The 27,637-nt window shown below is 44.7% G+C and overlaps 2 protein-coding genes across 2 annotated transcripts in view; one reads left to right on the top strand and one right to left on the bottom strand.

Moving 5' to 3' along the window:
• The window catches only part of TSPAN12 (tetraspanin 12), a 59,344-nt gene extending 48,710 nt beyond the window's left edge, over positions 1-10,634 (bottom strand). The window contains exon 1 of the mRNA XM_048836177.2: positions 10,537-10,634. Within this exon, the coding sequence (XP_048692134.1) occupies positions 10,537-10,602 (66 nt within the window). The 5' untranslated portion in view covers positions 10,603-10,634. The remainder of the gene's footprint in view (positions 1-10,536) is intronic.
• Positions 9,577-17,282, top strand: LOC142071524 (uncharacterized). The gene is made up of 3 exons (XM_075126543.1): positions 9,577-9,659; positions 10,515-10,894; positions 16,714-17,282. Exons 1-3 carry the CDS (start codon positions 9,577-9,579, stop codon positions 17,151-17,153), a joined length of 903 nt encoding a protein of 300 aa, XP_074982644.1. The 3' UTR covers positions 17,154-17,282.
• Positions 17,283-27,637: the final 10,355 nt, after the last annotated feature.

Genomic DNA, 27,637 nt, shown 5'->3' on the forward strand with positions numbered 1-27,637 from the left:
TTGAAAATTTGAGCAACAACAGTTAATCCATTTGGAAATATGTGGAGAAGGTAGGAAACAATTTTCTACGTTATTAAAAAATATGTTTTAAAAAAACAAAACACCTCTTGCATCAAAACAAATGGATGGGGTAAAAATCTTAGTGTCAGATTCTGATTCCCTTACTCATGCTGAGTAGCATTTTACTCCACACACAAAAAATTACTGTAATTTGAATGGGTTTACTTGGACAGTAAGATACCATTCACCCTGAGTAAAGGTTTCAGAATCCGGGCTTTAATTTTAGTATAAAAATAACCCTCACTAAGGGGTCCTTGAGTGGTCCAGTGAAAACTGGCTTGGGTTTGACTAAGGTGCAACCTGGTAAAAAAATCACTTAGTGCATACACAGAACATTCTGGCATGGGCTTTCATCATTAAACTCACAGCTCAGCACAGCATAACTGTAGCTAACTTAGCTATTTACTGTTTCTTTTTTTCCTGAAATACTCAGGGACCAATTTCCCCCTCACATTCCAACACTATTGTCCTTTGGCATAAGAGAATGTAGAGAGAGGACTGAGTCCTCAGTTTTGTACCCATCTCCTCCATGACTACTCTCAACACCTGTACCTCTTATTAAATAAAGCCTCATACTGCTCCTCCAGGAAGCAAGCAAATATTATTTCCCTTATACAACAGGCGTAACTGAGATCCAGAGAGGTTAAGTGACTTGCTCGAGGTCACATAGGAACTTCGTAGCAAAGCACAGATCTCTGATGTGAAAGACTCATGTCTCATGCCCTAGACAACCTCACTTATCAGAAAAATTGCTTCCAAATGACAATGTATTTTGTTATGCTGTCTAAACTACTGATGTGTGCCCACAGACCTTTGTCTAGTGCCGTTAGAACTACAGATAAAGGACAAAATATTATTAGGCCCATTTTATAGATAAAAAGGAAATAGTGAATTACTTTCTGGACACCAGTGTGGGTTAGGCCTTACCTATGAGCCAACAGACTTAGACATGACAATTTGTTGTGACCTTCATAACATTAACCTCCTTGTTTCTCGCCTGTCAAATGGGGTTATCAATAGTTGCATATACCACTTGTGAAGGTTAATAAGAAATGCTATGCAATTCTTTTAAGTAATAATAAATATTTACACAGATATATTATTGGAGCTTGGAGGAGTAGAAAGCTACATAGGAGAAATACAAGTATTCTTCTTTATAGCCTATGTCTGCTGCCTTCCACAGAGCGTTGAGTCAATGGGAAATTCTCAGGCTATAGCAACAGAGAAGGGATTGGGGAGCATTGGCAAAAACATTTTCTGTAAAGAGAGAGGTCAATTTAGAGAGAAAATGAGAGAAAGTACCCACAAGAGCAATGGACCATTCATGCTGTTGGACGCCATGGCTTAGTGTTCTAAACATCGGTTCTGAAATATTTACTTTCCCTGGAGCCATCAGTCCAAATATAGACAGAGCTGGCTCACACCTTCATCCTCAAGGTGGATGCACTGAATTTCATGCAGTTAACTGTGTGGATTTTCTAAATCAGGACTTAAAGCTATATTTCCCTTGGCTGTCCATGGCCAGTAAGGAGTCTAGTGCCTTTGCTAACAGGAATTTCTCCCCAGTGTCACTGTCAAAATTCCCTCTCCCCACCAACACCATTTTGCAGAGGCTGAGATATCAGTCAGTCGCTGTAATTCCATGGGGCTAGACATATCTAATGCATAAAGAGATTTGGGATGAGTCAATACACACATTTACATTATGAGTGCCATCTATTCTACCTTCAGTGAGACACAGTATACTAGGATCACTCTGTCAGGGAATTCCCGTCCTCTCCCATTTCCAAAATGGGGGGCAGAGACACCAACCCGGAGCATGAAGCTCAATAGTTTTCCCTCCCTCCTCCCTTTACCCATTCACCTCTTACTCTGACAGCCCTGCCTCTCCCACATATAAATCCAAATGCCCCTTCACATTCCCCACAAAAAAGAGACCCAGGACTATCTTTCTATAGTATATCTTTGTACATCCCCTAACCAGAGCCCTGACGGAGGCCTTTATGCACTACAACAATCTAAAAATATTAGATAACTAATATAACCTAAGGATTCCTTCTTAATTGGGAAAACATTAGCACAAGTATAGCTATTAAATAATACACTCCTGTCCCTTTAAAATCCAGTCTTGCTGTGATTTCCTGCTCTGCAGGATAAAGTCCACTGAATAACCCTGAGTTCTGTAGAAAGAAGTTCCCTTCCTACAGCACTGCTGGAATATTCTCTTCATATATGGGAGCTGAGAAAAGTCTCTTCAAGAGAACAGTCCTTATCTAAAGCCAAAGGACTGAATCCATAGGTGCTCCAACTCCTTGCAACACCCAATGAAGTCATTTGATGCTGGAGAACGGTGGAAACAGCTTCTCTCAGGATTTGACTTTAATGAAATGAGGATACATTGATTTTGCTGTCATAACAATCCAGTTTAAGTATAAAAGACAGAAACTGAAGTTACAAGATACTACATGTGTATTTATTATGGTAACTGCACTGGATTTTATTCTGAATCTCACCTTAAAATATGAAAGGAGATATCAGGTTAAATGCCATGAGAGTCTGGCTTGTCTTCAGCTTTAGCACCAATCTGCAATCACAATAGTACAAGTATGTGCACCAACCTCAGAGGCACTCAAGGAAGAAATTGACTGATTTTATAATAATCTACAGAAAACAATACAAGAAATTTCACATGTTATTGGTGATGGGAAATTTTAATGCAAAAGTAGTATCGGACTGGAATTCCAATTCGATGGCAGATTCAGACTCAGTGAAGAAAACAGAAGAAGAGAAAGGTTAATAAATTTCTGCCTAAGCAACAACTTGGTGAAATAACATGTTTATTATCACCAAAGAAAGTCATAGAAGAAATGGACTTGGATATCACCAGATGGGCAAATGAAGAACATGATGGACTCTGTACTTGTGAATCGCAGATGAAAATCATGTGTGTTATCATGCAGGTTACTTGCAGCTGATATTGGATTAATGCAGGCATCAATAAGGTTGCAGCTGAGTGCTAGGAACAAAGATTTGCATGTCACAGTTTCAGGGTACCTTACTTTGTGAAGGTTGGTTGGTGAGTGGTGTACATTGTTATAGCCCCTGTGGAGATTTCAACCAGAGGTGCTGGACCCCAGTCAGACCTGCTGGGGAAACCACAGTGAGATGCAGAGGGACTGTAAGACTAAACTTCCAGTCTGGAAGGAGAAAGATGTGGGTCTCCGCCCAAAAGAGATGACTGATGGGAGCCAGAAACCTTAAGAGGGTGACCTCAAGGAAGACTGGGGTAGGGGGAGGGTCAAAGGTGCAGTTAATACTGAAACTGACACCATGATGTGGAGAAACTGAATGAGCCAGATAGCAGGAAGAAATACAATGAAGTTGTGAGGAAAAAATATCATGTCTCTGGTGAAAGAAAAAATGAACACTGAAGAGACATGGAATAGTGTAAAAGATAGGATTACAAACGCAACTGAACAAGTGTTGGGCTACAAGGCCACAACAAAGAAACCAGGGTAGATAGCCTAGGTTGACCAGAGAGATAAAACAGGATGTGAAGAGAGCCAAATGTCTGGATAAGAGAAAAATGTAAAGAAACAGAAGAATACGCAAAGAGAAATGACACAGGGATTATATTGCAAGATAAAGGAACTGTGTGGGACATACAAGTTGAAGATGTCAGCAGTAAAAGAAAATCATAGGCAAATAACTGTGGACAAAGAAGCAAAGAATATTTTGAAGAGCTGTACAATGGGCAGAACACAATAGATGAAACAGTCTTGGAGAAGCTTCCCAGTACAAACAAGGGAGAGCAAATATTGGAATTCTTACAAGTAGTAAAGACCTTGATAGAACATTTGAAAAAGGTGCTGGGCAGGGACAACATAACTATAACACTGCTCCAGGCAAGCAAGGAGTACATGGTACAGACAATGCACAGGCTATTCAACTAGATTTACAAACAAAAACAAGTGCCAAAAGAATGAAGGAAAGCAATAATAGTACAGTATCGAAAAGGAGATCAGAGTGAATGCAAGAACTACAGAGGAATCAGCTTATTGAGTGTGCTCGGAAAAGCATTCAGCAAGACATTGCAGAGGAGAAATGAAGACGTACATGGAAGTGGCACTTGCAGAGGAACTAGCCAAATTTAGACCAGGATGAAGTACAACAGATCACCTACGTGTGATGAGACAGATATTGGAGAAGTGCACAGAACACAACTGAATCTGCTACCACAACTTTACAGACTTCAAACGGGCTTGTGATAGCAGTTGGTGGGAAGGGTTATGGTAAGTTTTGAGAATGTATGGGATTCTCAAGAAACTGATCAGTCTGATAGAACACACCTATGGCAAATCAATGAGGACAGAGAGAGTAGACAAGAAGCTGATGGAATGGTTCAGGACAATTGTAGGAGTCAGACAAGGATGCACATTGTCACCAGATTTGTTCACCTTGGTACTGGAAGCAGTTATGGCTGTAGCACTGAAAGATGAAACGGGAAGAGTCATGTTACGTGGGAGAGCAGTGAATAACCATAGATTCACAGACAATGTTGACTTCATAGCACTGACCCCTGAGCAACACAGTTATACCGACCTAATACACAATGTAGACAGCACTATGTCAATGGGAGGGCTTCTCCTGTCAACATAGCTATCCCCTCTCATGGAGGTCTTCACTGAAACACTACATTGGTGCAGCTGCACCGCTGCAGTGTTTTAAGTATAGACCTGCCTGAAGACTCTCAGTTATTGAGCAGGCAGACCAGCAGCTGTAACAGCACTCCAATTGCTTCTACTAAGCTCCTACAACCAGACTACTAAGTTATGACCCAGCTGACCCTGACTGAAAGTTATTAAATGGGATAGCAAGTATCATCAGGCCTACCACCACATTACTGTTTAGTGCTACAGTAACTAAGGTACTGGCAGTAGATTTACTCCCATCTCCCATATAAAAGGAAAGAACTTTCAGAATCTGAGGGCAGCTGCAGCTACATGATAGTAAGTGCAACATCATTCCCATCCTCCTCTCTTACTAAGACTGCCTCAGAACTTTCTGAAGCGGTAAAGACAAAAAAAATCATTCTTTTGGCCAGCTGTGAGAGCTGGATGGTATACCTCACTACGGACTTGTGGAGCAATAGGCCATTTACAGATTGCATAGGTGTTGGTGGCCAGTAGGTCAGCAGTGGCAGAAACAGCTGCCTCTATCAGCATTTCTCAACACAATTCATGAACTAAAGCCAATAAACGGGCTTTTTCAAGCACAAAGCATTAAACTGTACACTATGGAGAAGCTACAAGCGATCATAGCAAAGTAGCTGACAAGCTCCTTTCTCTCCCCCCGCATTTGGAGTCCCTGACAGCAGCCAAAATGTGAAGATGACCATGTCTAAAGGCAACTTTCCACATTTGCAGTTTCCCAGTAAGACCAGTGGTTACTGTAGCCAGTAGTACTAGGCATGACATCTTCTTTAAGAGCCCCACGTGCACAATGGTATTCTCTTTGAAAAGAGATAGCTGCTGATGGCAATGTGGTAGAATTCCATGCTACACATGCTGCTATGGCTTAGGGGACCGCAATGGATGGCGCACAGCTTCATAACATTTTTGTGTTTGCTCCTTCCAGACCCAGGCCATCCGCCTGCACCTAGCCGAGAGGATGTAGGCAATCTCATGTTCATTTGATGATGTCTCAAAAGTAGAGTTCAGGAATGACCATGCTATCATCTTCCTACAGGAGAAAAAAATACCTATCTCCATAGCGTAATCTGCCTGCTCAAATAGACACAAGGTAATCCCACCACCAGCCTGCAGCCAAACAGCAACTCCGTGAACTAGAGAGAGAATATCACTGAATCCTGGCTAGGTCCCTCAAACCATGATTAAAAAAATATAATTGCTGTATTTCTTAGTTATTGCAAGCAAACCTTGACCGGCCTTTTAGCTGGGCACATTAAGGACAGGCTTCTCCTAGTCCAGGGGTTCTCAACCTTTTTCCTTCAGAGCCTCCACACAAACATGCTATAAAAACTCCAGGGCCCACCTATGCCACAACAACTGGTTTTCTGCATATCCAGTAGATTAAAAGCCAGAGCCAGCAATAGGAGGTAGAAAGCAGAGCAACTCCACAGGGCCCTACGCCACCGGGGGCCCCACAAAGCTAAGTTACTTGGGCTTCAGCTTCAGCCCCAGGTGGGGGGCTCAGGCTTCAGCTTCAGCCCCGGGTGGTGGGGCTCAGGCTTCAGCTTTCTGCCCTGGGCCTCAGCAAGTTTAACGCCAGCCCAGCTCTCTGGTTTATTTTGGAGGACTCCCTGAAAACTGCTCGCAGCCCCGCAGCAGGCCCCGGGCCCCTGGTTGAGAACCGCTGTCTAGACCACTAGTCATGAAGCTGTTTGGTGGCAGCATCAGCATTCGTAAGGGACACCTGTCCCACAGCAGCCAGAGTGAAAAGCCCCTTTAGGGTTGCTTGGAGGCATTGAGACCTGTATATCCCAGAGCTTCAGGTTGCTGCAGAAGACTAGAGATATACAGATAGCAGAAAAATTATCTTTGAGACACCTCTATTGTGTCTGCTAACACAGATCTGCTACTGTATTAACAGCTCCAAAGTAATGTGTGCCCTGCACATTTACAATAAGCTATTCTTGTCTAAGCTTCCTGCCATCCCATGCTTACTCTGAGGTGGTGTTTATTATAACTGTGACCAACCAGCAAAAAAGAACCCTCCATAGAGATCCCCCACTCCATCTTTATTCAAGTGAACATTTACTTCAATGTGTATGGGTTCAAGCCCGTAGAGATAAGTGCTTGGGGAGACTCATAGAACAGTAACTTAACAATATCCACTATGTGCACTGTACCAAACATCAGCAAGCAACTCGCTTTCAAAAGACATTTGTTAAAATTAACTTTAGTTAACAAATGTACATGTGGTCAGGGCAGAGAGGGGAGCAGATCATGGCTGTCCACAAAAAAAGAAAGTGTAAGTATAATTTTAATGCACACCTAAGAGCCTATTTACCATCTACCCTTCCTCCAGCCATACAACTCTGACTCTCATCTTCTTTTTGCTTTGAGTTGCTGAGCAGTTGTACTCATCTGCTTCTTTATATGTGAAGAATCACCACCACCAAATGGGCTGGACAATTTTTTATTTTAGTTCTAACTATTTTAATTTTATATATGGCACACATGATTTGTTGTAGAAAACTGCTTCAGTCTCTGAAACATCTGTGGTACACTCCTGCAACTCATCTGCGGACGCTGGCAACGTCTATTATTTGATTACACATTCACATGCTATTATTTTATCATGTGACTGCTTGAGTGCAGTGCCCAGGCCACATTCAGCAAGCTTTGGTAACACACATTATTGTTAACAGTGGGAAAGATTCTTGTTCTGAGGATGAAGCTGGGCAGTTTGTTATGGTATAACAATGAGCTTTAGAAACTGTCTTGGAAAATCTCACATCCCTAGGGTGAGCAGAAAGATTTCCCAGTCAAGTCTACACCATCAATTCCCAAATAAGCTAGCCTTGGTTTAAAAAAAAAGGATCTAGCCCTTAAAGTTGTGAAGAAAATCTTAACATACGAATGGAGTATAAAATAGAGCTGCTGTCACACTGCCAGGCCTGTAGTGTACTGCCTCAGTTCAGCAGTAGACCCAGTAAAAAACCTGCAGTAAAAAGAGCTGCAATAGCTCCCGATGAATCTTCTAGCTTCCAGCATGACCAACCCCAAGCATTCAAAAATCAGGAGTCAGGCCCCCAAAATTCATGAAATTGACTTTCCAATCACAACATTTAAGAAGAATACTGCTTTCTTTTCATTGTTCTTTTTGTCTTCCAGTGTTGGAGACTTGACAGTTGACATTTTCAAGCTGCAGATATAGGAGCTAGAAATTTAGCTTTTTTTTTTCTTTTTGTAAAAGTGAAAGCAGAAATTCTGAGGTGATAACATGACTTCAGCAGTTGGGTCAGCAGCAACACTGTGACAGCCAATCCCCCACTCCTGGGCCAGGCCTGCTTCCTCTCTACTCCTCAGAACACTCAGGCTCAGCCAACCTATGGCCTTCTCCTTTGAACAGCCCCAGCCTCCACTTAATGTCCCTTGTCAGCTCTCCAGGTACATGGACCGGAACAAATGACACCCAGCTTGTTAGCCGCCTCCATGGATACCAGCAAGATTTCATAAGCAAGTGAAAAAGCCCAAGACTGAGGCAGAGGCCTTATGAATGCAGCAATCAGCATGAGAGGCAAAACATCCACCATCAGGAAAAGATCTGCAGCCAAACGTGAAGTATGGGAGGTACCTAGCTGGCTGCTGCAGCTTTCAAAAACTGTTGCTGAGGTAATAGATTTGGTGGGACTGGGAAGAGAATGGATGCATTTGGGGAGGGAAGAAGAGACGAGAGTGGATTAAGTTGGTGGGAAGAGAGAAGTGAAGTGATGAGTTGAGGTGTGAATGGGGACTCAGTGAGTGGGGGGACTGATAGGTTAGGGGATGAACCAGTAGCTGCAGAGTGAGGTGTATGAGCAGTGAGTGAATGGCAGAATGAGGCCACATCCAAGTACATGTGTGTAAGATCTGTCCATCCACTCAAGTGTGATTCTGAATGCAGAAGGGGGATTTCTTATATTTCACTTTCAAACGACTACTTTCTAGAACCTTAAAGGAAATAATACATAGTTTTGCAGCAAGCTCAACAGCACAGTGCTCCAGAAATCTCTCTATTTAAAAAAATAACAATAAAGCTCTGCGAAACCCGAATCTCTCAAATGCGTTTAAAACAGTATGCACACCCAAAAAGTGCAAACAATGTAACATAGGAATTAGCCCAATGGTTCAACCAGTCCACTATAGTGCCCAGTATCAAAGAAGTGAAAGAAATCCAGTAATGGAATAACCTCTCCATTCAGGAAATTTCTTACTAACTTCTATTAGTTAGTGAGAGACATGTCCACAAGCACCTATTTAGGTGTCTGTGGTATATGGCCCTCAACACCACAGTATCTGAGCACCTCTCAGACATTAACAAACTTATTCTCACAACACTGTTGTGAGGGAGCAGAAATGAAGTGTCACATGGGAAGTCTATGCCGGAGCTGGGATTGAATCCAGCTCTCCCAAGTCCTTAACCGCAAGACCATCCTGCCTCTTGACCATGAGGATTTTTATTGGTTATAAATTACTTCTCATAGATTATTCTGTGCAATGTGTTCATGATTTGAGAGGAGAAGAGCAGGGTGCCAGAACTAATTACATGTACTTTAAAAAAAAGTTTCCTCATCAAGTTACATGGGTTTATTTTTTAACAAACAGCCCATAAAATAAAGTGGGAATGCACACTTAGGAAAATGGTGCAGAACAATCAAAACAGATACCAACTGATAAAGTTTGGCTAGCATCATGCTCCGGCACCCTGGGAGCACTCCACAGTGTCAAAGAATGTACCACTTTACATCAAATACTACCTAACAATTTCCTATCCCACTCCAAACGCAGTATGGGCTCCCAGCCTAACTGTCAGCCATCTCAGGAAGGCTCTAAATTATGTCATTTAGCTTGTACATACTTCCTGCATGCCTGGTGAGTCTCCACACTAACTCCTCATAGGCCAACACAGCAGGCATGAATGAGGCTAGGATGAGCCAGTAACACAATCATACTATTTATGTAGATCCAATGGGTGCATTTTGCCTTTAACCCTTCTATACTTAATCGGTGTAAAGCCCAATTATAAGGATGAGGTGCATTTCAATCTGTAAAATTGACTGAAGACCGTGAGGAATCTACTTCATGCACTTTGGGCAGCAAAAGCTACTGGAGCCAGAGCTGATCACACCCACTCCTGGGGCTAGTTTCAGAAACCATGATGCCTCTATAATAGAGCTTGGACTGAAAATCTGTAAACAAACAAAAAAAATCACCCCATCCCTTGTGTGATAACAAGGTAATACAATATAGAATGTCTGAGCCATAGCCTGTTGAAGATAAGGGAAAGACTCCCAGGACTTTGGATCAAACCCTCAGAGTAAATCATAATGGGTGTGTGTTTGGGACAACCATGAGTCAACGCATTCATGTGATGTTATGAAACCCATGAAATCCAGCATTAGCCTATCACTGGATATTTTCCCTCTCTAGCTATAGATATATATGCGCACAGCTGCACTTATTTATATCCCCAGGTTAAAATCAAGTCCAATTTTATTTGGAACTAGTTTCCAGGATCTTTTTGTCTTTCATCATCCTGCTTCCCAGATCAGATGTGACTGGCTGGTGGCCTAGACCAGAGGAGCCCAGAAGGGCAACTTCTCCCGGCTTTGAATGGAGGCCTGCTGCCCTTCCTTTAATGCATGCTCGGCGGTGCCCCCTGGCGCCCTAGCGGCTGGCTGGGGCGGTAACCCTAGCCGGGACGTTGCCACCTGCTTGGCTGAGCAGGCGCTGGCTCATCCCGACTCACCCAGAAGAGCAGATTGAGGGCGTAGAGCAGGCTGCGCAGGCACTTCACCGAGTCCTCCCTGGCCATGGTGAGCCGCCGGCGGCAGAACGCCCCATCCTCTCACCACATCCTCCCACCCGAGGCGAGGCCGCCAGCCACCTGCAGGAGAAGGGAGAGAAGAGCACCGCTGTCCGTCGGCGGCCGAGCACAGGCAGCCGGAGGGGCAGCGGACCGGGCACGCCCAGGTGCGCGGCCGGGCTGCGGGCCGCGCTCGCTGCGCCCACCCCGCCAGCCTCCGAAGATTTGGCCGGAGGGAGGTCCCTCGCTCCCGGTTGTCAGGGCTGGAGACGGCCCCGAGGGGAGGCAGCCAAAGTTCCAGGTAAGTCTCCGGGCTGCCTCTCCCCCGCCCAGCCCCGCTCGGCCAGTCCCTGCCGGAGAGCCGAGGCTGGCAGCCCCAGCGAGCGGTGCCCTGCAGGCAGCCGGAGCCGCGCCGCCGGGGTAGGGCAGAGCGCGGACGCGGAGCCAGTCACCCTCCCCGCCCCCTCCGGAGATGCTGCTCAGCGCGCACCGCTTGCCTGGTCCCCGAGCGGCCGCCCCAGCTCCCCTGCCCCGGTGCCCGCTCTGGGCGGCGGGCGGAGAGGCAGGGGCTCCGGAGCGCAGGCTGCGGGGACGACAGGCTGGCTCCAGCGGGGAGTTTAGCGCGCAGCTCGGAAGCGCCCTCAGTCCCCTCCCAGGGAAAGAGGCGCTCGCCGTGGGGAGGAGAGGCGGAGAGTTACTTACCGCGTGGGCTAGGGGCAGCCCTGTGCCCCCCGCTCGCTGGCTGGCACTCAGCGGGGCAGGGGAGGGCGGCACCAAGTCAAGACCTTCATCTCCGGGGAACGCGAGACGTTGCCTGCGAGCAGGGAAAGTGCTGGGCACTTACTGGAAAGTCTCTTCCACTCCCTCCCCCTTTCTCAGCCCTCAGCGGCTCTGCAGGACAAGGCAGCCGCCGCCAGCTGCACACAACCTGCCACGCATGCTCCAGAGCCTGCTCCGGGCGCTTGTTGGGTCCTAGAGGCCACTCAGCTGAGCTTCCCTCTCTTCCACCCCCGGCGTCCCTGTGACCCTGCTGGGGTGAGGAAACTTGTTAGCCTCTGGCGGGCACCGCGCACCATGGCTTCTGCTGCTGTGCAGAAAAGATCATTTTCATGGTGAATTCAATTCTTAAAGAGTTGGGAACTCAGAACCACTGTCACCACTCCATGCAAACACAATTTAAATACAATGCGGTCCATTGCCAAGCGATGTATGTACTAGGGGGTTCCATCCTGCAAAGATACCGGCTTAATTTATGCCCTGCCAGGAGTTCAAATGAGAACAAGTTGCTTAAAGTTAAGTGTGTCCCTGAGATACCCTAGGCAGGATGCAGGCTATGTGTGCCTATGGTTAGGGAAGAAGTAAAGGATATCTGAAATTATTATTATTTATTATATTCATTATGTATTTAAGTTAGATATGGGCCAAAAAGGAAACCCTAATTCTGAACTTTTTCAAATTTCAGTGGGTAAGAGTTTGGATTCTACTCCCCAGATCTGAATCTGCTTGTCTGGTTTTGGTTCTGAGTCAGATCCAAAACCTGAAGTGCTCTTTCTTTACTGGTTCTGCCTTGGATGCAGTTGAAATCTCAGGTGAAAAGCTGTTTTTTGTGACATTGTGCCCCAGAGTGGCAAAAATCTCACAAGAATAGATGTTCTTGCAAGATTGACTGAAATGTCACAAGATTTCTTCATTATTGAATCTGAACTTGAATCCTAGTCTAAAACTAGCCTAGATCGGCTTTCAAAGAGCCTAACACCATCTCCTCCACCCATCTCTAATTAAGAGAAAGGAAGCTCTTCAAGATTCAGAAATGAAATCCCCGTGTGTAGATTGCTAGACTTAGCGTCCTTGGACTGAAACCTGGAGTAGAGGGCTGGCCTAGGTTCCCCTACCAGTCATGGGGAAGTGGCACAGTCTGGGCAGTAGAATGGAAGACTGCCTGAGACATTTTGTCCAGAGAGACTTTGATACCCTGGAAGGGGAAGACTACAGTGGGCTGGTTGGAGGGTATGAAGACGAAGCACCCCTGAGTCATGAGGAGAGTATCGTGACACCAGAGAAAGAGATCGCAGCATGAGCAACCAAAGGCAGTGGTGTCAGACTGGTGAAGATCTATTCACCAGTTGGTCCCTAAGGAGGTGCCCCAACAAGAAGTAAACACCGTGGCAAGGCCAAAGAAAAGTCTACCACTGGCTACATTGGAAACATGGCCTGAACAAATATTCAAACCCCAGATGTTTAAATGCCAGCTACTGTGGCTGCTGTTAGGGCCTGCATTAAGCTATCCTCAGATGCTTCCACAGTTTCACCTGATGAGAGGCAGTAGCAAAGGTTCAGGGGTCTGATGCTTCACGCTCACTTATGCCTGTGCAAAGTGAGTGCAGAATGGCTCTGTGCTCACTTTGTACAGGTATAAAAGGTTATGCAAGTGCAGGGCATTGGTTAATTGAGCCCATTGCTATCTAAAGGTTATCTTTCTGCATTGCAGTCTAGGAATAGATGGGATACTTTACTGCAAGTCTCAGCCTTTTGGGAACCAAGGGCCTCCCCTTTCAAGGTGCCTTCAGGAAGGTGCTGCAAGTTTTTAATTTTCATCCTCAGTAGATGTTGCTGACTTTATACCATATATCGAGAAGGAAAACTGCAAGAAGAATGGTAATTCTTTAAAGGTGGGGTTGTGTGTCCCTTATGTTAGTGAGTGCTTACTCACACCAGTAGTCCCATCATAGACAATGGGTTAGATCCTCGGTTGGTGTATATTATCAAAGGCCCACTGTTTTCAATGGTGCTATACCAGTTTACACTAGCTGAGGATCTGGCCCAAAGGGACTTCTATACAGATACTTACTTATGTGAGTAAGGGTTGCCTACTTTAGCCTTAAAAAAAATAGCACACACTTTTGTTCTTAATGTCTGTTTGACTTTGTTACAGAAACTAGCTTGAATGGATTTATTTGCTTTTTCTTCTTTGGTTCTGACTCTGCACAAAGTAGACTAAGTGAAATGATCTGGTCTGCATACGGGAATTCTTGCTGCTTGCTGATGGAAAAACTTTATGTACGTAAAGTATCAGTGAATCCTCTGGACACTTTCAGATGTATGTTCACATTTAAATAAGCAAATACAGTACTTAAAATATCTGGTTGACTGCTAGCCTCCTGATATATTTTAACCCTTGCTGTGACTCAGAGTAGAACAAAGTTAAAAGGGAACCAAGAACATTCAAATAAAATGTTACACATGGGAAATCTCAAAGGAAATAAGAAATAATGATCTTGGTTGGGGCCTGTAGACCCGAGTGTAATACAAATTAATAATGTGTTTTGATTATACATGGAAAGAGGACAAGCCTCTTTAGCGCCAGAGGTTTTTTTAGAAAACAAATTGTAAAATTATTCCAGGTGTCTTACACTTGTTGATAAACCTCTAAACATTTCTTAAAATACAAAGTGCCTGCTTCTCCTCTCACATATACCAGATTTAAATTGGCCTAAATTCATTGACTAAGCCCTGGTATACACTACGAGTTTAGCAGCATTAGGTCGATTTAACCCTGCAGCCATCCACACGACCACGCCTGTTTTGTCAGCTTAAAGGGCTCTTAAAATAAATTTCTGTACTCCTCCCCGGCGAGGGGTTTAGCGCTAAAATTGACCTCACTGGGTCGAATTTGGGGTAGTGTGGACGCAATTCGAAGGTATTGGCCTCCAGGAGCTATCCCAGAGTGCTCCATTGTGACCGCTCTGAACAGCACTCTCAACTCAGATGCACTGGCCAGGTAGACAGGAAAAGCCCCGGGAACATTTGAATTTCATTTCCTGTTTGGCCAGCACGGCGAGCTGATAAGCACAGGTGACCATGCAGACCTCATCAGCACAGGTGACCATGGAGTCCCCGAATCGCAAAAGAGCTCCAGCATGGACCAAATGGGAGGTACTGGATCTGATCGCTGTATGGGGAGAAGAATCCGTGCAGGCAGAACTCCGTTCCAAAAGACGAAATGCCAATATAGTTCCCAAAATCTCCAAGGGCATGATGGACAGAGACTACAACAGGGATACACAGCAGTGCCATGTGAAAGTTAAGGAGCTGAGGCAAGCCTACCAAAAAACACAGGATACAAATGGAAAAGGAGTACTTGTGGCACCTTAGAGACTAACCAATTTATTTGAGCATAAGCTTTCGTGAGCTACAGCTCACTTCATCGGATGCGTACTGTGGAAAGTATAGAAGATCTTTTTATACACACAAAGCATGAAAAAATGGGTGTTTACCACTACAAAAGGTTTTCTCTCCCCCCACCCCACTCTCCTGCTGGTAATAGCTTATCTAAAGTGATCACTCTCCTTACAATGCGTATGATAATCAAGTTGGGCCATTTTCAGCACAAATCCAGGGTTTAACAAGAACGTCGGGGGGGGGGGAGAGGGGTAGGAAAAAACAAAGGGAAATAGGTTACCTTGCATAATGACTTAGCCACTCCCAGTCTCTATTCAAGCCTAAGTTAATTGTATCCAATTTGCAAATGAATTCCAATTCAACAGTCTCTCGCTGGAGTCTGATTTTGAAGTTTTTTTGTTGTAATATCACAACTTTCATGTCTGTAATCGCATGACCAGAGAGATTGAAGTGTTCTCCGACTGGTTTATGAATGTTAACATGTAACTTTCCACAGTATGCATCCGATGAAATGAGCTATAGTTCACGAAAGCTTATGGTCAAATAAATTGGTTAGTCTCTAAGGTGCCACAAGTACTCCTTTTCTTTTTGCGAATACAGACTAACACGGCTGTTACTCTGAAACCTGTCAGGATACAAATGGTCGCTCCGGGTCACAGCCCCAGACATGCCGCTTCAATGATGAGCTGCATGCAATTCTAGGGGGGGCCCTACCACTACCCCACCACTGTCCTGGACACCTGCAAGGGGGGAGTCTCATGCAACCGGGATGAGGATTTGTGGAGGAGGAGGAGGTTGAGGATAGCACACAGCAGGCAAGCAGAGAATCCCTTCTCCCTGGCAGCCAGGAGCTGTTCATCACCCTGGAGCCAATACCCTCCCAGGGCAGGCTCCCAGACCATGAAGCCGGAAAAGGCACCTCTGGTGCGTGTACCTTTGTAAATATAATACAGTGTTTAAAAGCAAGCGTGTTTAATAATTAATTTGCCCTGAAGACTTGGGATGCATTCACGGCCAGTACAGCTACTGGAAAAGTCTGTGAACGTTTCTGGGGATGGAGTGGGAATCCTCCAGGGACATCTCCATGAAGCTCTCCTGGAGGTACTCTAAAAGCCTTTGCAAACGATTTCTGGGGAGGGTAGGCTTATTCCGTCCTCCATGGTAGGACACTTTACCACAGCAGGCCAGCAGCACATAGTCTGGAATCATTGCATAACAAAGGATGGTAATGTATGGTCCCGGTGTTTGCTGGCATTCAAGCAACATCTGTTCTTTATCTCTCTGTGTTATCCTCAGGAGAGTGATATCATTCATGATCACCTGGTTGAAACAGGGGAATTTTATTAAGGGGACATTCAGAGGTGCCTGTTCCTGCTGGGCTGTTTGCCTTTGGCTGAAAAGAAATCATCCCCGCTGTTAGCCACCGGGGGTGAGGGGGGAGGGAGAGGGAATGCCCGTTCATGCTGAGCTGTTTGCATATGGCTGACAGGGATCTTCCCTGATACTAGTCATGCAGTGGCGGGAGAGGGCAGCTGAAGCGATCATCCCAGAGAATTGTGGGGGCGGGGTTTGGATTGTGCTGCACATTTACCCTTAAACCACAGCCCCTCCTTTTAAATGGCCAACACAATGGGCTTTGCTTGGTATGGGAAAGGAGGGTGCTGCTGTTTGAAACCGTTCCCACATGTTACAAAGGTTGAAGAAGCCAAAACCCTTTGCTTTACAATGGCTGCCTGCAAGCCGAATTCTGTTGCCCAGCCAAGCATGTGTGATCTCTCACACCAAACCAGCAGGCACTCAATATAAGAGGCAAAGTACGATCTTGTACCAAAAGCAGATGAGCTATGTAATGTGAATCACTTGATTCAGTGTGAAAGTCTTTCCTTTGTTCTCTAAAATGTATCTTTTTAAATACTACTCTCCCTTTTTTTCCTCCCGCAGCTGCAAATGTTTCTATGCTCCCCCTATCATCTCCATCCCAGAGGCTAGTGCACATTAAAAGGCAAAAAAAACGCACTCGCAATGACATGTTCTCAGAGCTCATGCAGTCCTCCCGCACGGAAAGAGCTCAGCAGAATGCGTGGAGGCAAACAATGGCAGAGTCCAGGAAAGTGTTAAATGAACATGATGAGAGGAGGGAGGAGCACACTGAGAGGAGGCAGGATGCAATGCTGAGGCTAATGGGGGAGCAAGCTGACATGTTCAAGCGACTGGTGGAGCTGCAGAAAAGGCAGCAGGAGCACAGACCACCACTGCAGCCCCTGTATAACCGCCCACGCTCCTCCCCCAGATGCCCAAGAATGGGGGAGGGGGAGACTACAGGCACCCAGCCATTCCACCCCAGAGGATTGCCCAAGCACCAGAAGGCTGGCATTCAATAAGTTTTGAACTGTAGTGAGGCCTTGTCCTTCCCTCCTCCCCTCATCCACCACCCCACCTGGTGCTTTCCTCCTCAACCACCCCTCCAGGGCTACCTTGTGAGTTTTCCACCTAATTGTGTGATGAATTAATAAAGAATGCATGATTTTGAAACAATAATAACTTTATTGCCTCTGAAAGCAGTGATTGAAGGAGGGAGGTCAGTTGGCTTACAGGGAAGTAGAGTCAACCAAGGGGGCGGGTTTTCATCAAGGAGAAACAAACAGAACTGTCACACCGTAGCCTGGCCAGTCATGAAACTGTTTTTCAAAGCTTCTCTGACGCGCAGGGTGCCCAGCTGTGCTCTTCTAATCGCCCTGGTGTCTGGCTGCGTGTAATTGGCCACGAGGTGATTTGCCTCAAGCTCCCACCCCACCATAAATGTCTGCCCCTTACTCTCACAGATATTGTGGAGCACACAGCAAGCAACAATAACAATGGGAATATTGGTTTGGCTGAGGTCTAACCTAGTCAGTAAACTGCACCAGCGAGCTTTTAAATGTCCAAATGCACATTCTACCACCATTCTGCACTTGCTCAGCCTATAGTTGAACAGCTTCTGATTACTGCCCAGGGTGCCTGTGTATGGCTTTATGAGCCATGGCATTAAGGGGTAGGCTGGGTCCCCAAGGATAACTATCAGCATTTCATCATCCCCAACGGTAATTTTCTGGTCTAGTAAGTAAGTCCCTTCCTGCAGCTGTTCAAACAGACCAGAGTTCCTGAAGATGCGAGCATCATGCACCTTTCCCGGCCATCCAATGTTGATGTCGGTGAAACATCCCTTGTGATCCACCAGTGCTTGCAGCACCATTGAAAAGTACCCCTTGCGGTTTACGTACTGGCTGCCAAGGTGGTCCAGTCCCAAGATAGGGATATGCATTCCATCTTTTGCCCCACCACAGTTAGGGAGCCCCATTGCAGCAAAGCCATCAACTATGACGTGCACATTTCCCAGAGTCACTACCCTTGATAGCAGCAGCTCAGTGATTACATTGGCTGCTTGGATCACAGCAGCCCCCACAGTAGATTTACCCACTCCAAATTGATTCCCGACTGACTGGTAGCTGTCTGGCGTTGCAAGCTTCCAGAGGGCTATCACCACTCGCTTCTCAAATGTGAGGGCTGCTCTTGTCTTGGTATTCTTGTGCTTCAGGGCATGGGAAAGCAAGTCACAAAGTTCTATGAAAGTGCCCTTATGCATGTGAAAGTTTCGCAGCCACTGGGAATCATCCCAGACTTGCAACGCTATACGGTCCCACCAGTCTGTGCTTGTTTCCCGGGCCAAGAATCGGCGTTCCACAGCATAAATCTGCCCCGTTACCACCATGATGTCCAAATTGCCAGGGCCCGTGCTTTGAGAGAAGTCTGTGTCCATGTTCTCATCGCTATCATGATCACGCTGTCGTCGCCTCCTCACCTGCTTTTGCAGGTTCTGCACGTACTGCAGAATAATGTGTGAGGTGTTTCAAATGCTCACAATAGCAGCGGTGAGCTGAGTGGGCTCCATGCTTGCTGTGGTATGGCATCAGCAGGAGAGCAGAGTTGCAGCGGAAGCAGTGGATAACGACAGGTGCCACAAGAATAGGTATTTATACAAAACGACGAGAGGACCTGCAAGGTGGATTCATGGCACCAGGAGAGCAGAGTTGCAGCGGAAGTGGTGGATGACGACAGTTAGCAGTCCTCCTGCACCGTCTGCTGACAGCAGTATGGCATCTGCACGGAAAAAAGGCATGAAATGATTGTCTGCCATTGCATTCACGGAGGAAGGGGCGACTGATGACATGTACCCAAAACCACCCGCGACAATGTTTTTGCCCCATCAGGCATTGGGAGCTCAACCCAGAATTCCAATGGGCAGCGGAGACTGTGGGAGCTGTGGGATAGCTATCCACAGTGCAAGGCTCTGAAAGTCAACGCTAGCCACGGTACTGTGGACGCACTCTGCCAACTTAATGCGCTAAGTGGGGACACACACAATCGACTGTATAAAATCGCTTCCTAAAAATTGACTTCTATAAATTTGACCTAATTTCGTAGTGTAGACATACCCTTAGGAGTTATTCCTGATTCACCACAGACTAAAGAAGAATAAAATCAGACTCATAGTTTTCTTATTTTTTCTTACTAAAAATTATACTTTTGAAACGCTCCTCTTTCTGAGTTATTGCTTCTTGATATATTTGGTGATGAGAGAATGTCTCAGGCAATCTGTGATTATTTTTTTTTTAGAAATAGTGTTAAACGAACTGATCATTTAATTCTACCTGATAAAGAACAAATAACTTCAATTTCCTGTTCTGATCAGATTCTATGTTATAATAAGAAAGAGGGTAAACAGTCTGCTTTAAGATATTTTCCATCATTTCCCTCCAATTTGAATAGCAAAACTATCTAGAAGAGATTTGTTATAAAACATAAAGGCACTCTTCAAATAAAGAAAATAGGTTTCATTTATGAATGCATGCCAGACGCAGCAGTCCCAAAGAAAGGTCTCCTGGGAACACTTCTTTCTACCAGAACCTCAGCCTTTGCAAAATTTCCATGATACCAAAACTGGACAAGAAATATGCAAGAAGTTCCCACACTTATAAAGCAGTTTAGCTAAACCATAAATCTAACTGATCGTTGCACCCCTCTGCCCCCCATCCCCACCCCAAAAAAGACCCCTCAGGAAAGCTATGTCGTTTTTTATTTTTTAATTCTGTTTTGCTTCTGGTCAATTGTAACAAACTTCATTCGCTATTCTTGACTTCCAGCTTGGGAGGGGCGGGGGTATTTATTTATTTATTTATTTGTGGTGGGGGGGGTACCCATTTACTCTAATTGCTTTTTAATTCTTTTAAAATAAGACTTTTCCACTGGCTAGTAACAATCCTTTAATTTACAAAAACAAATATAGATACATGTATGTAACTTCCCTTACATGAGTAGCACCACTGAGTTGAATGAAATTATTCATGTGTGTAAAGTTATATGTATAAATCTCTGTAGAATGAGTCCCTAATATTATGAGAAAAGGGACATTGCCTCTTGAATGTCAAGCATGACACACACTATTGTGCTTACAAAAACAATAAATTTCATTTTACTTGATGCTTAGCACTTAAACTTACTCACATGGGTATTTGTGCTTACGCACATACCCGCATACGGTATATATATTCTGAAGCATGTGAGGTGTCCCATGGGACTCTGAGGCTGCTCAGGTGAATAGTTACTTGTATATATGTATTTGCAGACTTCTAGTCTGTCACAGACATGTTTTTGATAGCTGGATCTGTCCTTCACAAGGCAACTCTTAAACAGTTAACTGTAATATGTTACACTGTCTCCATCCACACTTCTAGGTTTGTAACTGTTCCAAGCAGAGTGGAAACTCCCTAGTCTCTTTTATCTATATAAGATTCCAGAGTTGTCACTTTGAAGCCTAGAATGTCTGGGTCAGTGTGAAGCAATGGAAACAGCTACAAGCATGGCTGAAAGCTCTTCTTGTTTAGACTATTACTAGGTTCAATCCTCACTGGGATTCATGGTCTGTGACTGTCCAATTCCTAAGTTCTCAGACATCTTTGGCTTTTTTCTACTTTATAAATTACACTCATAGAACAGAATGGGCTTTCACCAGTTTGTGATATTTGTGTAATTTTGAGAGCAGATTAAAATTAAACTATTAATTTCTTTTTATATGTTTGTTTATAACTGAATATTATCATATTCTGGATGAATTTATGACAGGTTTCAGAGTAGAAGCCGTGTTAGTCTGTATTCGTAAAAAGAAAAGGAGTACTTCTGGCACCTTAGAGACTAACAAATTTATTTGAGCATAAGCTTTTGTGAGCTACAGCTCACTTCATCGGATGCATCGAATGTACTTCTTTTCTTTTTGGATGAATTTATGTACACTAACAACAAAAACTCAATTCAGCAAACACTTAGGCTCAGATTCTTCAAATAATTACAGAAATGCTTAACTTTAAGCACAGGAATAACCCCATTGGTAAATCAGAGTGGATTACTAATGTGTAATAAGGCAATAAGAAGAAAGCCAAGGAAAGTATGGACCCCTTACTAAATTAGGGAGGCAACCTAGTGACAGAGGATGTGGAAAAAGCTAATGTACTCAATGCTTTTTTTGCCTCTGTCTTCACGAACAAGGTCAGCTCCCAGACTACTGCACTGGGCAGCACAGCATGGGGAGGAGGTGGCCAGCCCTCTGTGAAGGAAGAAGTGGTTCGGGACTATTTAGAAAAACTGGACGTGCACAAGTCCATGGGGCCGGATCCGTTGCATCCGAGAGTGCTAAAGGAATTGGTGGATGTGATTGCAGAGCCATTGGCCATTATCTTTGAAAACTCATGGCGATCGGGGGAAGTCCCGGAAGATTGGAAAAAGGCTAATGTAGTGCCCATCTTTAAAAAAGGAAAGAAGGATGATCCTGGGAACTACAGGCCGGTCAGCCTCACCTCAGTCCCCGGAAAAATCATGGAGCATGTCCTCAAGGAATCAATTCTGAAGCACTTAGACGAGAGGAAAGTGATCAGGAACAGTCAGCATGGATTCACCAAGGGAAAGTCATGCCTGACTAATCTAATTGCCTTCTATGATGAGATAACTGGTTCTGTGGATGAAGGGAAAGCAGTGGACATGTTATTCCTCGACTTTAGCAAAGTTTTTGACACGGTCTCCCACAGTATTCTTGTCAGCAAGTTAAAGAAGTATGGGCTGGATGGATGCACTACAAGGTTGGTAGAAAGTTGGCTAGATTGTCGGGCTCAACGGGTAGTGATCAATGGCTCCATGTCTAGTTGGCAGCCGGTATCTAGCGGAGTGCCCCAAGGGTCGGTCCTGAGGCCGGTTTTGTTCAATATCTTCATTAATGATCTGGAGGATGGTGTGGATTGCACCCTCAGCAAGTTTGCGGATGACACTAAACTGGGAGGAGTGGTAGATACGCTGGAGGGTAAGGATAGGATACAGAGGGACCTAGACAAATTGGAGGATTGGGCCAAAAGAAATCTGATGAGGTTCAACAAGGACAAGTGCAGAGTCCTGCACTTAGGATGGAAGAATCCAATGCACCGCTACAGACTAGGGACCAAATGGCTAGGCAGCAGTTCTGCAGAGAAGGACCTAGGGGTGACAGTGGACGAGAAGCTGGATATGAGTCAACAGTGTACCCTTGTTGCCAAGTAAGCCAATGGCATTTTGGGGTGTATAAGTAGCGGCGTTGCCAGCAGATCGAGGGACATGATCGTTCCCCTCTATTCGACATTGGTGAGGCCTCATCTGGAGTACTGTGTCCAGTTTTGGGCCCCACACTAGAAGAGGGATGTGGAAAAAATTGGAAAACGCCCAGCGGAGGGCAACAAAAATGATTAGGGGACAGGAACACATGACTTATGAGGAAAGGCTGAGGGAACTGGGATTGTTTAGTTTGCAGAAGAGAAGAATGAGGGGGGATTTGATAGCTGCTTTCAACTACCTTAAAGGGGGTTCCAAAGAGGATGGATCTAGACTATTCTCAGTGATAGCAGATGACAGGACAAGGAGTAATGGTCTCAAGTTGCAGTGGGCGAGGTTTAAGTTGGATATTAGGAAAAACTTTTTCACTAGGAGAGTGGTGAAACACTGGAATGTGTTACCTAGGGAGGTGGTGGAATCCCCTTCCTTAGAAGTTTTTAAGTTCAGGTTTGACAAAGCCCTGGCTGGGATGATTTAGTTGGGATTGGTCCTGCTCTGGGCAGGGGGTTGGACTAGATGGCCTCCAGAGGTCCCTTCCAACTCTGTTATTCTATGATTCTATGTTTAAAATTAAGCACAGGATTAAGTGTTTGCTGGATTAGGGCCTTACTTTGTATAATGGAACAATCACATGTGTAAAGTTAAGCATGTGCAAAGTGTTTGCACAATGAAGGACTATGGAATGAAGAAAAATTCTGAACTAAAAATTATTTAAATAAGAAAAAAAAGGAAAACATGGGAATGATGTAGAGAGCAATTAGGGAAATAAAAAACTGAGCACAAATTTGCTCTTAAAACCATTTATCTAAGTAAGGAAATAAACTCTCTCTTTTTCCATACCTTTGTGTTTGTTTTTGTTACTTTAAAAAAAAAAAAAAAGGATGAATCATTATCTGAGCTCCTTAACAACACAAATGGGGGAACTAAAGCCAACCAGAAATAAATGGCCTCAAGCCCCAAATTAAGATGTCAGCAACAAATATGCCACCTCCGAAAGCCAGAAAAAGATAAAGTTCACACTACACTCTGAAGTTCCCCTGTGCCTAACAAATCAAATCCAGAGCTAAGCATGCTTGTGAGGGGTGCACATATTCCACATTAGACTAGACAGAGAAGGGCTTATCTCCCTGTTAAGAGAGTCAAGTAGAGGTCTTGCCCACCTCAAAGAACCATCTCAGTCTGTGGGTTAGAGAAGGGGATGTTTACTTGGGCTTCTCAGGGCAAGTATTTAAGTAGACAAAGGAAATTCTAGGGCTTTCTCAGGGGGAAAGTAGGAAAGTGTCCTGTCACTCAATCCAGTAAAACAATAGAGCCATACTACACTTAGGTCTGATCTGGAATAGAGACTGTTTTATTCTGATGAAGAGTAAGTGTGTGCATGCATTTTTCCTTCATGTCTAGCCCACCCCAGAGTTAACAAGACAACAGTACTGACTTTTTATTGTTTTACTCATACAAAAAGAGGTAGTGGTACAACAAACAAAGGTAAAGTTGGCATCTGCTCTTCAGTCCCCTGAGGGATTAGGTGGTGGTGGTGGAGCAGGGAGGGGGGATGGTGGAGAACACTTTGGGTTTTGTTCCTAGGGATTTACCTTTTATCCTCCTGAGATCTCTTGATTAAACTTCCCTGGAGGCACTCTGCAATCCTCTTGTGAAGATTTCTAGATGGCGGCCTTATTTCTTCCTCCATGGTAGGACACTTTCCCATGCCGCTCAGCAGTAAGTTTGGCTGGCACCCTTGCAGTAAACAGGCTAGCAGCATGTAGGCCCAGGTGGCTTCAGGATGCTAGTAGCAGCTGTGGTCTCTGTGCCTTTGTGACCCTTAGGAGTGAGATAGCAGCTAAAACCACCATTGTCTGTAGAAAATAGTGCCAGTGCCTTATACTCATCTCCATTGAAATAGGGACTGAAATTTTATATCTTCATGCAACAGAACAGCCTTCCCCATTAACTTTGCACCTGGTGGGCCATATTTACCATGACTGGGGCTGGAGAGTGGTGCTTTGCTAAGGCACTCCAAATGTGAGGGATCAATAAGTATTTCTTATTGAGTGTTAATGGGAATAAGAGAAGGCCATTTTGAAACATATCTTTCCCTTTCCACTGTGACTATAAATCCAGTAGCACACCTGCATGTTTTTATTAGCAGCTTCTGATGTGTGGTGGCTTTGAGGGGTGCCCTTCACATCCACAGAATGTCTATTCCTGACCAGAAGAAGAAAGAAGATGACTAGAGATGACATGTTCAGTGAGTTCCTGCACGGCCGGTGCTGCATCGGACCATGAGGAAAGGGCTTGGAGAGCTACTATGACAGACAGCATGGACAAGGAAACAGGAGACAGGCCCAGGATTCCTAGCAGGACAAGGAAAGGGAAAAACACCAGGACATAATGGGTCTTCTCAAGCAACAAATCCAAATGCTGCAGACCATGGTAGACCTATAGGTTCAAAAATCCCAGATTTTCCACACTTTGCAGTCCTTGCAGAGGGGAGCGCACATCACAGTTTTAAAACCTCTGTGTTAAAAGGAAGACTGAAATCTGGGGGGCACATGACCCCTGTGACCCCCTCCCCCATGTGTCACCTCTGAAACACTCTCATAATTATAAATATAAAGTGAGCACTACACAATTCTTTTCAGTACCCAGAGCTTTTCAGCTCCCAAAAATGCTCTGAACAGAACGCTACTGTGGTTGACTGGTAGTGCTCTTTTAAAGCCTCAACTGCATAGCTCCCCACTGGGCCCTTGTAATGGCCTGTATGTCTGGCTGTTCAAAGGCAGCACACAGCTGCTCCACCTCCACTCTGGTGTCAGCTTTTCCCCTTTTACATTACAGATATTCAGGAGGACACAACAGGAAGCTATAACTGTTGGATCTCAGTGAGAAAAATATTCCATCTAGTGAGTAAGCACCACCATCCTCTCTTCAATCTACCAAAAGCATGTTCAACAGTCATTTGGAACATACTGAGCTGATAGTTGATTCTTTCCTGGGTGCGGCTGTGTATGGACATGAGCAAGGGGTAGGCTGGGTCCCCCCAGTGCTTAATTTGTAATGAAAGAGGTACTGATGCTCATGCAGTTTTTTACTTTCACAACTGATGAAGCAAGCCCAGAGGTGCTGGGGCTATGAACTGCCAAGTCTAGAGGTCCCAGGGCTCAGCCCTGGCAAGCCCTGGCACAAATTAAGCACTAGTCCAGTGTTAACATTTCCATATTGCCAATAATAATTTGCTGGTTGGGAAAGAAATTCCTTGCTTGCAGCTTTCTGAACAGTCCTGTGTTCTTAAAGATGCACCTTCTCTGACTAGCCCACATTGATATTGGTGAAGTGTCGTGGTTATCCACTAATGCTTGAATTATGACAGGAAAGTAACCCTTTCTGTTGATGTATTCACTGTGGCAAGGTGAGCTGGTGCCAATATAGGGATGTGCATGCCATCTACTGCCCTACCACAGTTCAGGAACCCCACTGCTGCAAATCCATCCACTATGTCTTGCATATTGCCTGGAGTCACGGTCCTGTGTAGCAAGAGACAATCAATAGCCCCCTGTGGATTTTCCAACTCCAAAATGATTTCCCACTGACTGGTAGCAATCTGGCATTGCAAGCTTCCACAATACAATCACCGCTCGCTTCTCCACTGTCAACTCAGCTCTTATTCTAGTGTCCCTGGGCTGGAGGACAAGGTTGAAATCGGCACACAGACCCAGGAATGTGGTCTTTTGTCTTGGTCTTTTACTATGTCCCTTAGAAAACTGTCCTTCAAGAAATCATCCTGTCCCCTGTTGTTGATGGACTGCCTATTGGTCTGTAACTACAGGAGAATTGTGCATCCTGCATTTACAACATTCATGAGAATAGTGCAGAGCTCTGCCCGCTCCATGCTTCTGTCAGAGATGGCAGACACAAAAAAGTGCCATGTGGCTTTGTGAGATTTTTTTTAAACAAGGTGCAAAAATTATGGGATATTGATGTTGTTATCAGATGGAGAAAGTTGCTTGTTGGGAACTTGAGCATATTTCACAGAGATCCCCAACTGAGTCATTTCTGTCCTACAACACATTGTGAAAATTTCCCGAAAGCCATTGCACCAGACGCCCGCACATGGGACGCTGGGATACATACCCAGGGTGCACCATACATTGCATCAACACAAGCGCTTCTGCTGAGTATGTGCAGAACCAATACATGCAGCCAAGTATGCACATGCCCAAGCGATATACAAACTTCAGTGGCTGTATGCTGGCCTAACTTGTCTCGACGAAAGTTAGTAGTGTAGACATGGCCAAGTTTTCACAGCAGAACTAAAACAAATAAATGCCATTTCTTTATTTACTGGGGGGAAAATAACCCCTTCTGACCCCCCATGCCCCTCCCACACACATTTTTCTGTCTGTTTTCCATGCATTGTCTATATTGAGGTTGTGAGCTCTTTGTGGCTGGGACTGCCTCAGTGTTATCTCTTTGTGTAGTACTTAATACATTGGGCCTCTGATTCTTGTTTGGGGTCTTTTGGTTCTACTGCAAGAGAAATAGTATATTTCATAACTATATACTTTAATATCTATTCTATCAGTTTCCTATGAACATAAAATATCACTTATCACAAATGCTATTATTTAAAATTCTAAAAGCTTATGACAAATGACTCAATTACATTTACTTGCAATAATTCTATCATTAAAAGTGTCTTTACTGTAATGTTTGTAAAAGTGGCCCAGGTTTTGAGTGGATGAATTGGCTGGTCACCAGGTAAACTACTTTACTGAAATCCTGACAGTTGTTCCCATGGACTGATAACAGTGTAGCGGGGAGCGTTGGATTCACATCCCAGATTGCCGCTCCATGGTGTTGGTGATTATAATTTAATGTATTGCCACTGACTCTACAAAGTAGTACAGCAAAGGCAACCAGCTGGAGAAAACCGCAGGAGGCCAGGAGTGCAATACACCATTCAACTTTAGTAAAACATTAGAAACATTTCAGAGTCCTGGGATTATAAGGAAACATTGTAACCTATTCTGAAAATGATAATAGGAACCTATATGCCATGAATCTCAACTGTAATTTAAATTAAACATTATTTTTTGATATAGGGTTGTTTGGTCATAGACAGGATTTTCTTCATGCTTTGGGCCATTGTTTCCATGATTTGTGCACTTTTTTTTGCTATGATTTATCCATGATTTCCCCT

Source organism: Caretta caretta, chromosome 1 (assembly GCF_965140235.1).
Source record: "Caretta caretta isolate rCarCar2 chromosome 1, rCarCar1.hap1, whole genome shotgun sequence".
In the NCBI taxonomy this organism is placed as follows: Eukaryota; Metazoa; Chordata; order Testudines; family Cheloniidae; genus Caretta; species Caretta caretta.

Bases quoted from the DNA above. Each gene is read 5' to 3' on its own strand.
- LOC142071524 (XM_075126543.1), top strand. From the start codon at position 9,577: ATGGGCTCCCAGCCTAACTGTCAGCCATCTCAGGAAGGCTCTAAATTA. The intron at 9,660-10,514 runs GTGAGTCTCCAC...TTGGCTGAGCAG, and splicing joins ACATACTTCCTGCATGCCTG to GCGCTGGCTCATCCCGACTC. The intron at 10,895-16,713 runs GTAAGTCTCCGG...TTCCTCCCGCAG, and splicing joins GGAGGCAGCCAAAGTTCCAG to CTGCAAATGTTTCTATGCTC.